Below are 13,721 nucleotides of genomic sequence, written 5' to 3'. Positions count from 1 at the left end.
AATATATAATGTAGCGTACACTTTAAAAACCAAAGAATTCAAAACATAGGTCTTCAAAACCACAATCATATGTCAACAATTCGCAACTTATTTCATTCACAAAGAAAAAAGCACTCGGACAGGAACCACGTGATGCAGAAAAGAAAACCGGAAATGGATAAATGCTTTATCATATAATTATGATATGGAATACAGTTTTATAATTCTACAAGGAAAGATCATGTCAATAACGGATGATACAGTCAATCAATTCTCCTAATTACTGATTTAAATAAATAATATTCTTTTTCTAAAAATGTTTCCACCGAAAATGTAGAATATGATATAAAGAAAGGTGTGATATAAAGTACTAAGGATATAAAATATATTAAAGAGATGATGGAGATAATGAAGCAAGCATTCGAGAAATATATAACATTTAAATCACGATGAAATGTACAAAAAATAATGGCTGCAGATTAAAATGAATTTCTAATCAATACAAAAAATAAAAGCAATGAAGCAGTATTGCAATTGGGAAATTATGTACAAAATCTTAATCTGAGAAATGAAATCCCAAAATTTACTCCAGTTTTAAATGGAATAGTTTTTCCAGTTTCATGAAAAGTCACGATCCGGAAAAAGTGCTGGTGCTGCAAGCGTCCATGCATAAATTGCAAGGCACAGCCAAGACGACACAATTTTCACCCATACTGCTGCCATATTGCTATTTAGATGACGCAAGTCACTATCCGGCCTTAAACAGGTTTCTGGTACTGAGAAACTAAGGAAACTTAATTTTCAAATTAAACTGCGGTCCCTTGTGCTTAAATAAGTAGATTCCTCAACAACCTTCTTCGAATGTTTATGAAAAAACTTACTTGTACCAGCATGTGAGAGTCATCATCACATAGAGTGAAGCCAACCCAAATACAAAGTGAAAAAATGAATAGCTATATGAAACAGCATCTGACTCGTCATCCCAAACACGTCCGTTTTCGAGATTATCTGAAAATTTTACTTTGAAATATTTCTCTCAAAACTAAAGAAATAAACTGTGCATGCAGATGGAAGTATTAATCATTTAAATAAATAAATAAGTAAAAATTCTTATTTGGACTCTGAATTTCAAATATCTATTTTTTTTCAAATTAAACTGTGATCACTTGTGTTTAAATGTTTAAAATAATTCTCTTTCAAAACATACTCTAATAGTAGGTAAACGAAAATTTGATTTACCAAAAGATTTTCCTACGATCCAAAAATTATGTCAACATGCATATAGACGGAAAAAAGAAAAGACAATTTGAATGGAAAAGATAGTAAAAAAGCAGTTAATGTATAAAGTCCATTGCAACTTCGCCCTATCACGAATTCCAAGTTTTGAAAATTCACAGTAAAATGATTATTAAGAATTATTATTTATGATAGGGTGAAGTGTGATGGACCTTCAGATGTGATAATGTATTGCTGAGAACCGTTATCTGCATCATCTACTGTTCCCTGTGATGAACCGCCTGCAATTTTATTGAAACTCGATGACGTCCGGAATGATGCATAAAGTATACAGATAAACCAAATCAGAAGGGAAACTAGAGATTCAGCTGGTATTGGTGTTCCGTAAACATCCTAAAGAATAAAATCATCAGCATTAACAGTGGCTTTGTAAATCAATAGCATGTATTGGTTTTGCTGATATGGCAAGAATTATAGACAAAGTAAATATAAAAAAGAAATATGATCAAAGGGTTTTTTGACATGAAAAAATAGAAAACATTGCATTTCAAATTAACGACTTTTAAACTAAAATTACCTGGCCATAACGAGTTGTATGATTGCTAAAAATGTTAATCAACGAAGGATTGCATTCTTTATCTGAAAAATTATGGTAATTTTCCAGCACTTCTTTTTTTAAATTGGATTTTTTTTAAATCAGTTGTATTGAAAACAAAAGCGAACCTGGATTATTGATTAGTGCTGACCATGTTATGTACATTACGTAGAGAGTAATGAATGATGATTGCAACAAGCCTGATCGAGGCATTCGTTCCTGAATACGTGGAAGGACCGACAAAACAGACACTAGCACACAGAGAATGACATTTAGAGAGATAAATAACTTTGGCATGTGACATAAATTTCCCTGCAACAGTTCTTACTTTCTTTAAATCATATTTTTAGAATACATGCTTGCAAAAAAAAAGCATGCAAATGATAATGTTTTTCGTAAAAAATTATTTATTGATGTGAATGAAATTTACTAGGCCAAAACTCACCGTAGTGTAAAACATATACATTAGCACAACTGCACCGACAGCTAACAAATATGATACGAAAGTGAACATCAATAATCCTATAAAATTAATCTTAGGAAAATATAAAAACCAGAAATTTATGGATACCATTGTGGCAGCACTATCCACAACTTCGTAATGATAATTCTGAAAATTCCCCTTAAAACAAAGAATAACTACTTCATTCTCCCTTTCGCATCATTTACACACAACAATAACTTCTCTTTAATAATATTCTAAAATTCATTTGACTTTCTATGCTTCGTCTAACTATACTTGGAACTTATTTCATGTTTAATAATCTCCCATTATTTCTACATACATAAGAGCACGAATAAAAATACGGAATAAGGTACTATAAATATGACAAGTTATGAAACTGAACATTATTCCCAGAATGTTTCACAAAAACTACCACAGTAACATGTGCGACTTTCATTCTCTTCATATTTTTCCATCCATCCTTCAGCAAGCGAATGAGCGAAATCAACGATCAAAATAAGCTGGAGAAGTATAAAAATAAAGCCGCCGATCAACCCAGTCCACATTAAAGCTGAAAAAATAACTCATCAATTTTACAACTAGAGAAAAATCTACCACGTATCAGTATTACATTATTATTTATTTCTTATTATTTTTTATGCCAAGAGGATAAGAAAGAAAATCAGTAATCAAAAAAAAAAAAAATGAACCACGAAAAAAAAAACGAACGCGAAGAAATCTTTTCTGAACTGATGTAAAACAACCCAACAGTGATCCCAATAACAATCACATATTTGAAGAACCAAAAACCATTCTGAATTTTTGACCGTGTGTCACGAGATGATTTCACTCCCAACATCAAAATCATAAGCGCAAAGAAAAAAATTACCACTGCTCCGCAAAGTCTATAAATTAAGTGAATACCCAATGTCTTTATTAGAACTAAATTTTGCATCTCAAATATCAAACTCTACCATACTACACTTATTATAATTTTATTCGAAGATTTGGAACAACTATTAAATATATATAACAAAAAAAATTCAAGTTCATACCTGTAAACAGCTTGGAAACCGACAGCGTGAGAACAATTTATTCCAGCAATTCCGGAGAGACCCTCACAAAACCAATTTGACTAAAATTAAAACATGACAGTAATAGTAAACTGGAAATAGCAATCTTATTTAATTAAAAAGAAAATCAGAATAACAATTTTCTCTACACGAAATAAGAAGTTTGGCGGAAACAAGCTTACATCAGCAAGTTTAGCTTGTATACCGGGTGCAAGCATCAGACACGCCATAAATGTACTGATCAACAACATTCCAGCATACATTACTCTCGTAGTCAATGAGCTTCGAGTAGATGGACATGCTGCACAGCACAAAGAGCATGCCGCACTACCGCAGCAGCATGCTAACTGTAAAAGAAAAGGAATACAGCAATATACTTGACACTAACCAATGGTTAGTACATGAATGTTAACATGATTTTATGCCAAACTCTGAGTAGAAAATTACAACATCCAATCCAAAAGTTAAAATCGAATGAATAGTACATAATTAAAAATAGGAAAAATTAATAGAAGGCATTATTTTCACTAATATCTATTTCAAATAAAGATTAATAATGTAGAAACAACCGATGAAAATTATTTGTCAACAATATTTTCTGGACATGCCAAGTGCTACATTACTTAACTATTATTTTTGTTACCAATATACAACAAATCTAGTACTTATCGATAAAACAGAGCACGGCATTAGCTAATAAGTGAATGGGAAGATCAGTGTTTGAAAAAAAAAAAAAATTAATAAATAAAGTAAAATAAACCGATGAGATGCATGCTGGTGTTGCTAGAAGTGCGCCCATTCAGATCGACTAGCTAAAAAATGAATCAAAATGGAATCTGAAATTATATACTATTCCCATGATTTTTCCCGCTCCAAACGCTTTCAAACGAATCGACAGAGGTGTGAGCATGTGTAAAAAACAAATCAAGTTCACACTAACACGATATATAAACCTCAAGGTAATTTCGATATGATCCTAATAAACAGTTCTATTTAATGTTCCCTCTCCTTATTTTATTTATTTGATGGATAGATAAAGAAATGTTAATACTTTACTTCACCAATTAGAAAAGAGCGCCTTACTACATCTCGCACCCAGTGTAACATAGACAAACCTGGAAAGAGTATTCAGCACTCATAAGATATCTACACAACATATAAACTGTAGAAGTATAACACGTCAATCACATACTAATGAAATACAGGGAGAAAGTAATTATACCATACAGTGATGCTTCTATCACACATTTCAATCCATACCTTAAATCCTTCACTGAGGTCTTACGAACCTGAGCTCTCTGCTGAAGCAGTTAAGCCTGAACATACACTGTAAATATGCAAGTAGAATGGTCTAATTATTACAGTCATGGAAACGTTCTGCTAAGACAACGGTTCATTTCTATAAAGCATTTATTCACAGCAATTATAGACTCCGCAATACACCGAAACGGAAGGAAGTAGTTTTATGCAATAAGAGAGAAGATATATGCAATTAGTTATTAATATTACCTGAAAATATGTGTTTTATTCGAAGACTTGCATTAAACAGTACCATTTGAAACCAGCTTGAAATTAAATCAACGAACGGAGATGAATATGGAACACAGTCTAGGACTGATGTGAAGATATATAAATGACACAAAAAAGTTCAGAAAATATACAAAATGCAAATAATGTATGTTTACAAATCACCAAAACAACAAGCGGAGTACAACACATGTTATTTTTCGGTATAAAGTACTTTTAGAAATCCTTTTCGAAATGTTTCGCATAAACGGGATCGTTCTTCATGTCCTCGATGACAGCACTAACGTTACCTTTTAGGTCCGCCGCAAGTTTGGTTAGCCAACCATTACAATTATCGAAACCCATTCCTTCCAACTGTATTACACAAAGTGCAATATGTTCATCTGCAATTTATTGACATAAAAAGCGTTAACATAATTTTTTTTTCCTTTCATTTTACAAATCAGCTGGCTAAACCATAACGATGAATTAACTCTGAATTAACTATCTAACCATCATTTGCAGCAAATGAAAGGAAAAGGTGACCTGGGTAAATGAAATAGCAGTGTGGATTGTGTGGTCCAGGTTGTGGGACTATGAACGGCGTACCAGCCATACACTTTCCATCAGTAATAATAGGATACAGGGGTGCATCTGAAAACATGAATAACTGTTCAGCATATATAAACAAACCGTAACAAAGATATCAATACAGCTAGGCATATAAATTCCGGAGCGATTTAGCATAACATACAGAGTTTTTAAGGGTTTGTTTAAATACATAAATTTAGGCCTGGGTCTCTTATATTTTTACAAAAGTAAGGTGATACTGCATTTGGGAGTTGCTATGTAACAATGATGAAATAACATAAGCAGTGGAGAAATAAATACTTGATTGACATTTGTTGCCTGGACTAGTGATGTCCATTATTGTCCACTCATCAGAAATATCATCGCCAGAAGCGACAGTATCAGGCATTGGTTCTTTCGAACTTTGCACCACTTTTTCGGTTTCTTCATGCTCTGAGATGTGCATCTTCTTCATTGGTACGTCCAACTCGTCTGGGATCTGGAAAAAAAAAGAAATTAATCTGAAGACAACATGCTCCTGTCATCATGAACAATTAATGGAATAATGATAAGGGTAGTCTAATAACCATTAACAAAGTTGAAGCATTTAAAGAAAAAAAAAAAAAAAACAATTGTATAGCTAGAAAGAGATGACAAAATTCTATGAAAAAGTCCTAAAAAGACTTCAACACACCGTACTTACCGCTTCAGCATTCTGAACCTTGGGACTATCATTTTTCCGTTTTCCATCCTCATTTTCCATCTCATCAATCTTTGAAGCGTTTATTTTATCTTTCTTTTGTTCATCATTTTCATCTATATTGTTTTCCGTAGCATTTCTCTCTGTGTGATCTTCTGCTTTGGGAATTTTCTCCGAAATATCATCCTGCTGCACATCCATATCAACCTCGATTCCTAAATTTACGAAATAAATCAGCTTAGTTTTTCATACTTCTAACATCCTTAACGGCATTAAGACTGATTTTTTATGGTTTCAACATTATCCCAAAGCTTCTGAATAAAACTTCAAACGTTCTTACACATAAGCAATGAAAGTCATATTCTACATTAGTTAGGTTTCAGCAAAATAACTATACTCCTTCTCACTATTAAACTCCTTTGGAAAAATGAATATAAAAAACAATACCAAAATTTGCAAGTGCCTGTTGAATCTGTGAGCCAACTTCTTTCAGATATTCCATGCCTTGAGCTACCGAATCCCGAAATTGTGGTGGAAATCCATCAGTATTTTCTTTAGTATTCTAAAATGTGAAAGTAACCAAAGTCATGAATCTGGTTGAAAAGAATGTGCGTCTATAAAAAACCACTTAGTACAAGCGCTCACTTCCAAAGTGATGCATTTTTTCCAACGTTTTATCCATGAATAATAAAAAAACTAACATCAGCAAAATGTGTAGCAGCAGCTGCAGCATGTCTTGCAGCGTGTCTTGCAGCGTGCTGAGCTGCGGCACTAGCTGCATTATGAGCAGCATGAGCAGCGGCCGTAGCAGTTCGTCCGAAAATACCTTCCTGTGAAAATGTATCGCGATGACCAAAAGCATGACTGTTTTGTCGCCAGGTGCGTCTCGGACGGAGGTGTTCAACCTTCTACAAGAGTGAGATAGTTAGATTTATCAAGATGAAAATGATTACCGTTTCTGCTTTCTAAAAAACTTCTATAAAAAAAATCAGGTGTCTTGCACCTTTATACAACATAAGACGCTTATAACAGCCCTAATGCATGCAGGATATAGTGAACGCGCCATAGCCTTTGATGTAAAACGGATTTCATTTAAACCAAATTTTTGCATCCAAGTCAATAAATCCCCTCCAAAATCCTCGTATAAAAAATGTTACTTACCGGTGTTCGTGGTGTAGCATAACGAATCAAAGCATGGTCTGGATGGCACCCATCTTTCTCACATTCTTCACACAAATCGAAGTCATCACAAATACAGCATTTATAACGAATTCCATAAAGTGGCTGATCGCAACGATTACATGTAACAAACGGATGGATTTCTTTCTGCAAAGATTAACAAACTAAACGGACTAAATGAGATGCTTAAATAACAAGAAGCTTCCTATTTATTGACTACACTAAATATCCTTATCAACAGAAATCACCAATCTTGAGTTTAAACATTCCTGTTCCATTTTGCCCTCAGTTTAAACATTCCGTTGCACAACTCATTCTCGAGACAAGTGATAAACCAATGTTTTATTCTCAGCTACGATATATATATATATATATATATATATATATATATATATATATATCCTAATTCTAAGATAAAAGAGATGAAACATTATAAAATACACCAACTTTCTTATTTTAAAAACCATAACCCAAATTTCAGATAAAAAGATAAAACATACCACTTTCTTATTTTCTTTCTTCGTGTCCCTCGATGATTTTTCTCTCTCATGTTGCGGGAGGTCTTCTATCAAAATGATAAAAATTATCTGATTGCAAAAAAAAAAAAAAAACTGCAATAAACTGGCAAATTCGGTAATGAATTCTGGAATGTTCACAACCGGAGAGGTTTCACTTTTCAATAAAAGTTCTGTTGAGAAAGGATGAAATAAGAAAAACTAGTATTCTGCAGTACGTATTAAGAAATGTTTTAATAAACTGGATTCTGAAAAAACCCTTACTGATCGTTTGGATACGAAGTTGATTGCCTGTGGTAATATGAAGTGCACTGCGCAATTCTTCGTCAGTTGAAAAATGTATTATATCACCTTCTTCGTCTAGAAGCATCTTTTTATTGAGCAATTTCTTAAAAATTTGTTTCAGTGTCATTTTCCTTTAAGTAGACAATATTCACTGATGAACTGCTTGAAAATTAGGTTCATTTTATTTTTTTCCAATGAGTGGTGTTGTAATACTTCATTTTATTTACTCATTCTTCTCTTTTACAGTATTCCATTTAGAAATTTTACAAAACAAGAAATAATTTCTACAGTTCAAATAATGCACTGATAAGATATCTCCTCCTGAATTATCTCGTTACTCTATATAACAAATAACAAAAATACATGGAGCTAATTATTTAATATCTGAGATCTGAGAGAGTTCTGCAGTCCGAAATTACCTTTCCAGCCCAGTCTGCCGTTAAAATCAGGAACTACGGTATTGATTTTAACCAGTAACAACCGGTACAAGTCACCAACAACATCCATAGGCAACTGGAAACGTCGATAAACGCCAAAATGATCCCACTTGATGTTAGCAATATTGTGAGCGGCCATTTCACTGAAGACAAATATTACAGAAAAGTGATTTGCGTGGAATGCAACGCAGTAAGCACCACTGAAAGGGGCATTACTACATAGGCAGTAACTGTTTGGATTATGACGTCTAAAGCTATAAGCAAAGTTATATGTATTTTCTGTATACTAAAATGTGAGCAAATAACTACAGGCACCGGGTTGTTCTGCAACACTGACTATGCTTACAATGACGGTGCTATATTGACGCCCTAATTAGAATCATTACAGGTCGTACAAGAACCTGTTAAACGTGAATATCGGAGAAAAAGTGGACGGATGACTGTGCAAAAAGAATGTAACACAGGGTGGAGCAGAACACCTACAATGTATGATCGACCAAATTAATACAGGAAATATCTAAACCAATGCCACCTTCAGCAAGGATGAGGGTGAGCGCATCTAACGTAACCCACCGGTACCTGCACGACTCAGCCACCACTCAAGCATTGAATCGACTGATCGATCAGATGAAATAAACAACATGACGCTGCTTCTAGCCCTGCTCTCTCACCAAGGCATGTGACAGCAGCACACTGAGGAGAAGGCATCTGATACCGAGAGGACAGCAAGCAAGCAGGCCACACATACAGACAGACACGACACAGCAAGATAGTAGTAACCCTCATCCGACACACGATCAATGTGTCCTGGCATCTCAATCACAATTGACATGACGAACGACAAACACCCTACCCTAATCAATAATAACATAACATACGCCAGATGTATAGCCCAACTCTTTGAAATGAAATCTAGTTGGTTTTGCTGTAGATACTGCTACTGCTAGTTCTGTGATAGTATCATCTAGAGAGAAGGAAATGATTAAAATGAAAGTTTGTATTTAACCATGCAACATCTGACAATAATGAAAAATAAATATATGGAAATAATGCACATGCAGCATATGAAACTTCAGAAGATGACAAGGACAATATAATAATGCGTTCCAAATAACAATACAGCATGTGACAACACTAGCAAGTTCTACAATGATGTTGATTTCAAATACTAACAAATATTCCAAAATGTAATCGCATCAAATATATATGAATTGGGGATTAATCGTTAAGACTTCAAGATCTCAAGGCCTATAGGTATAGGTTATAGGATTCGAGATTTGTTTCAGAAATAAAATATAGTTCTGAAAATGAATTGCTGATATGACACTCTTCAGGGTTCACGAAGAATCAGTGCTTCTCTTTCCTCACCCACACCAATCCACTTCACTGGTACTCCGACATACTGCTCAATGAATTCAATGAAAATTCGACAATTTTCTGGTAATTCATTAAAACTCCGCATAGCCAATATCGGTGTGTTCCATCCTTTGAATGTACGGTATTCGACCTCCACTTTCTCCCAGTCGGAAGCTTGTGCTGAAAGAACGGTCAATAAAACAAATTACTTGATGACGTATTCGAAAGTTAGACAAAGTATGTTAAAGAATGAAATGAAGTTTGGCAGATGAACTTACATAATGCTTATGTTACTCTCAGTTTAGTAAAGAACTCCAGTCCCAGAAAAGTAATGAAAAGAATTGCATAAACAATGCTTACACGGAGGGGATTTCAGCAATTCTTTATCCAACCTGTAGGCAACACCTGCCTTGATTACATCAAATGTATCCAGGACATCCAGTTTTGTCAAAGCAATGCTTAAAAATCAAAAGTAAATATAGTATAGGACAAAAGCTTTTCAAATATTTCTCAAGACTTCTCAAATAATTCCAGAATTACATACTCCGTGAATCCATTAATAAGATGTGCTCGCTTTAAAAGGACTAAATCTATCCAACCGCATCGTCTCTTTCGACCCGTCGTAACACCAACCTGAAATTGGGAACCCACATCAAAATAATGAAATAAATCAATGTCCTGACCGATTGTGCAAGCATCTTTTTTTCAGTACGAATTTTCAGTTTTCCAGAAAATATAATCCAAACTCTTTTTTTTTTTTTTTTGAGAAACTTAAACCACGATATGTAACAATATACAATTAGCAATCAAAAGCAATTCATATTATTAACGGACCTGACTAATAATGAATATATCAGGACATTTAATTGGTAGTTATAGTTATATTTCCTCTCATGTTGTAACTTTATTCAATTGTCCCAAAAAGAGGCTGTGGTTGGACAATGGTGTTAAGCTGGATGAAGGACCAGAATATTAAAAATGTTACAATTAAGGGTATGGAATATTCGATAACAGGATAATGATTTGTACTTCATGTCCTATTCGTTGTAGCTTATCGCCAATGTCATTTTTCAATTCCGTAGGAAATGGTCCAGAGCCAACTCTAGTAGAGTACGCTTTTGTAACGCCTATCACTCTCTTGATCGACATTGGTGGAAGTCCCAAACCGGTGATAGCACCTCCAACTGTTGCATTTGATGATGTTACAAATGGATAAGTTCCTGGAAACATTAACTAAATGATTAAGCTTTTTCTACAATTTTAGTCTTACCACAAACCTTTCCTTAAGAGCCAACAGGTACTTGAATTTTTTAAAATAGTTGCCGAAAATTAAAACAATCACCGAAATCGATATCCAGCATGGTACCATTTGCACCTTCAACAAGTACAGTTTTTCCACTGCTTCGTAATTCATCCAATGTTATTACCGTATCAGCGACCAGTGCCAATTCATTCAATTTATTCGCGTGCTTCTATGAATGAATTTCAGAAGAAAAATAAAGTTGCTTAATCTCTTTCCATTACTTTGGTTAATCAAATAAAAATTAATAGACCTACCTTGAATTTGATCAACTCGAGATCAACGTCAATCTCCAAATCAGGATACTGCTTCTGATAATATTTAACAAGTTCTCGAAATCTAAAGATTTAATTCGTTAATTAAAACTTCCGTATTTCGAACTATGTAAGATATTTCATTTTAGAAACAAATAATTCGGGTAAGAAAATGTGATTCATAAATATGATACTTTAAAGTAAATCCATCAAAATCGTAAACTAAATCGCCAACTCGGAGACCATTTCTAAAACATTTGCTAGAATATGTTGGTCCAATACCCTTTTTTGTTGTTCCAATTTTACTGAAAAGGAACAGTAATTTTATACTCATAACAATGAGAAAATCCGATAGAAAAGCAACAGCTAAAAAATTAAACAATCAACTTGCAACGCATAGAACTTACTTAATATTCAGTCGATCCTCCGAATGACCATCAACAAGCATATGGATATCACATATAAGATGTGCTCGATCACTGATTAATATTCGTTTTTCCCATCCAGGTATGTTAGTAATTTTGTTGTGATCCAGTTCTTCAAAAAACGAATCTAAATTTACTACTGTGCCATTACCTGAAAATCAAAATGCTGAATCAACAGAATATCTCAATAAACACACGCTGGAGAAATGTAATTACGACTGAGCATAAACTACGCATATGTCATATTGTTTTGAACTACAAAGTATCGTCTTAGATATGGTTTCTATTTTTCTAATTCATGATTTCTATCGTCGATGGCAGATAAAAATTAAATAAAATCTTACCAATTATGTTGAAACACTTTTCAGCAATGATTCCTGAGGGTATAATATGAAAGTCATATTTTCGTCCATTTGCAACAACAGTGTGACCTGCGTTGTTACCACCTTGACAGCGTGCAACAACTTGTACCTAAAACTTTCCAACTACTTCTTGTTTAAATCAGCATAGCATATTATGGAAAACAGCAAAAAGAGAGCGCATAGAAAACCACTTTATGATTTATAATTCATGTCAACACACGCACATTGAAGATCACACTTGAAGCTTTTGAGAAGTCATAATCATACGATATCAATCCTTAACAAATCCATATAATCATCTTAATAACTCATATGATGGGGATTCACCTTATCTTTCGCAATCAGATAATCGACAATTTTTCCTTTACCTTCATCACCCCACTGAGCACCTAACAACACGGTCACGGTCCCCTTCGGTTGCTCCTTTAACATTCTAGATGACCCTAAAACAAAAATGACAGTCTTTTGAAAAAATAATTCCCGTAACGAATAACGCATAGTGCAAGAAACATGCATAATGACTGATTCCTTAATAAACATCTATCTAGAATCAGGGTATTTATGGAAACAGACGACACTACGATAATCTTACAAAACCCGTTAGTCATTATCAGTGTCAAGAGAAATAGATATAGCAAAAAAGCTTAAATATAGCAAATATTCCCAGGAAGAAATTCAATCACGAAATTCGTTTATATATCACAGAAGGAACTCAACTTCCATCTTCTACTTCCTAAATTGTGTTAGTAATGATTTCAGAAAACCTCTTTCCCATTACATTTAGAGTTTTACATTCCTATAAATCAAAATCAAATCACCCGGGATTATTGTAAACACATTAAGAGAAATTAACATAAACATTTGAAAAAAAAGAGAGAAGATTTATTCTTTTTCTATCTAAAACTAAATATTCAAAACAACGAGAAAGAGTACAGTACCTCAGAAATGGAAAAATGCACTAAAAATTGTCATAAAACGTATGAATTCCAAGAAGCTATAAACTATATAGAATAATCCCACATTTTTACAGCTTTAAAAATTTTAAAAGTCACTTAGAAGTTTCTTTTACTTAACACAATAATGAGTGAAGAATTTCATTTATGCCCCTTAAAATATGAGTGAGAATACTGTACTTGAGAAAAAGTACAATTACACAACAAAATATCTAATCATATTCATATATCCGCGCAGCCTGCATAAAGTATATAAGTGATCTTCCTACTTTATTGCAGAGCACTTCTTAAGAATGAATCAGAAAGATATACTATATAAGCACGCATAAGAAAGGAAAAATTTTTTCTGATTAAAATTCAAATGTTAATTTCCAACAACTTATTCAATTTGAATAAATTCCGTTTTAATAGTCATCCATTTTCTTGCTAATAACCTTCTGTTCATAAAAAAGTTTTGAAAGACGTTAAAAGGATACCACAAAGCACGTGAATTAAATATTTCACATGATAACTTATCATTTAGAGACAACACATCATAACGCACTAAACAA

General features: G+C 33.5%; 3 protein-coding genes across 6 annotated transcripts; all 3 read right to left on the bottom strand.

Annotated features, from left to right (window-relative positions):
• Window positions 1–597: 597 nt before the first annotated feature.
• Bm6897 (Uncharacterized protein) lies at window positions 598–4,127 on the bottom strand (the record flags this gene model as incomplete). 2 transcript variants are annotated; one of them, XM_001901570.1, is made up of 11 exons in its annotated part: window positions 598–736; window positions 861–987; window positions 1,428–1,608; window positions 1,793–1,854; window positions 1,939–2,122; window positions 2,256–2,332; window positions 2,689–2,826; window positions 2,985–3,160; window positions 3,311–3,390; window positions 3,511–3,675; window positions 4,089–4,127. In XM_001901570.1, 11 exons carry the CDS (start codon window positions 4,125–4,127, stop codon window positions 598–600), a joined length of 1,368 nt encoding a protein of 455 aa, XP_001901605.1. The 2 variants fall into 2 exon arrangements, with proteins under 2 accessions (XP_001901605.1, XP_042938025.1); XM_043082091.1 differs by having other exon boundaries at window positions 1,458–1,608.
• Window positions 4,128–5,071: 944 nt separating this feature from the next.
• Bm2024 (Uncharacterized protein) lies at window positions 5,072–8,659 on the bottom strand (the record flags this gene model as incomplete). 2 transcript variants are annotated; one of them, XM_001901571.2, is made up of 10 exons in its annotated part: window positions 5,072–5,238; window positions 5,381–5,488; window positions 5,726–5,903; window positions 6,108–6,319; window positions 6,552–6,666; window positions 6,806–7,012; window positions 7,266–7,430; window positions 7,784–7,848; window positions 8,063–8,158; window positions 8,503–8,659. In XM_001901571.2, 10 exons carry the CDS (start codon window positions 8,657–8,659, stop codon window positions 5,072–5,074), a joined length of 1,470 nt encoding a protein of 489 aa, XP_001901606.2. The 2 variants fall into 2 exon arrangements, with proteins under 2 accessions (XP_001901606.2, XP_042938024.1); XM_043082090.1 differs by lacking the exon at window positions 8,503–8,659 and having other exon boundaries at window positions 8,063–8,168.
• Window positions 8,660–9,850: 1,191 nt separating this feature from the next.
• Bma-adss-1 (Uncharacterized protein) lies at window positions 9,851–12,757 on the bottom strand (the record flags this gene model as incomplete). Of its 2 annotated transcripts, none has more annotated exons than XM_043082089.1 (10): window positions 9,851–10,056; window positions 10,237–10,334; window positions 10,421–10,509; window positions 10,906–11,096; window positions 11,219–11,348; window positions 11,434–11,515; window positions 11,625–11,735; window positions 11,838–12,006; window positions 12,200–12,326; window positions 12,545–12,757. In XM_043082089.1, 10 exons carry the CDS (start codon window positions 12,755–12,757, stop codon window positions 9,851–9,853), a joined length of 1,416 nt encoding a protein of 471 aa, XP_042938023.1. The 2 variants fall into 2 exon arrangements, with proteins under 2 accessions (XP_042938023.1, XP_001901607.1); XM_001901572.2 differs by having other exon boundaries at window positions 12,545–12,649.
• Between the last annotated feature and the right edge of the window lie 964 nt (window positions 12,758–13,721).

The sequence above is a fragment of the Brugia malayi genome, assembly GCF_000002995.4.
Source record: "Brugia malayi strain FR3 genome assembly, contig: Bm_v4_Chr4_scaffold_001, whole genome shotgun sequence".
Classification (NCBI taxonomy): domain Eukaryota; kingdom Metazoa; phylum Nematoda; class Chromadorea; order Rhabditida; family Onchocercidae; genus Brugia; species Brugia malayi.
Note: the sequence above shows the minus strand (reverse complement) of the source record. Positions and strands in the feature narration are given on the sequence as shown.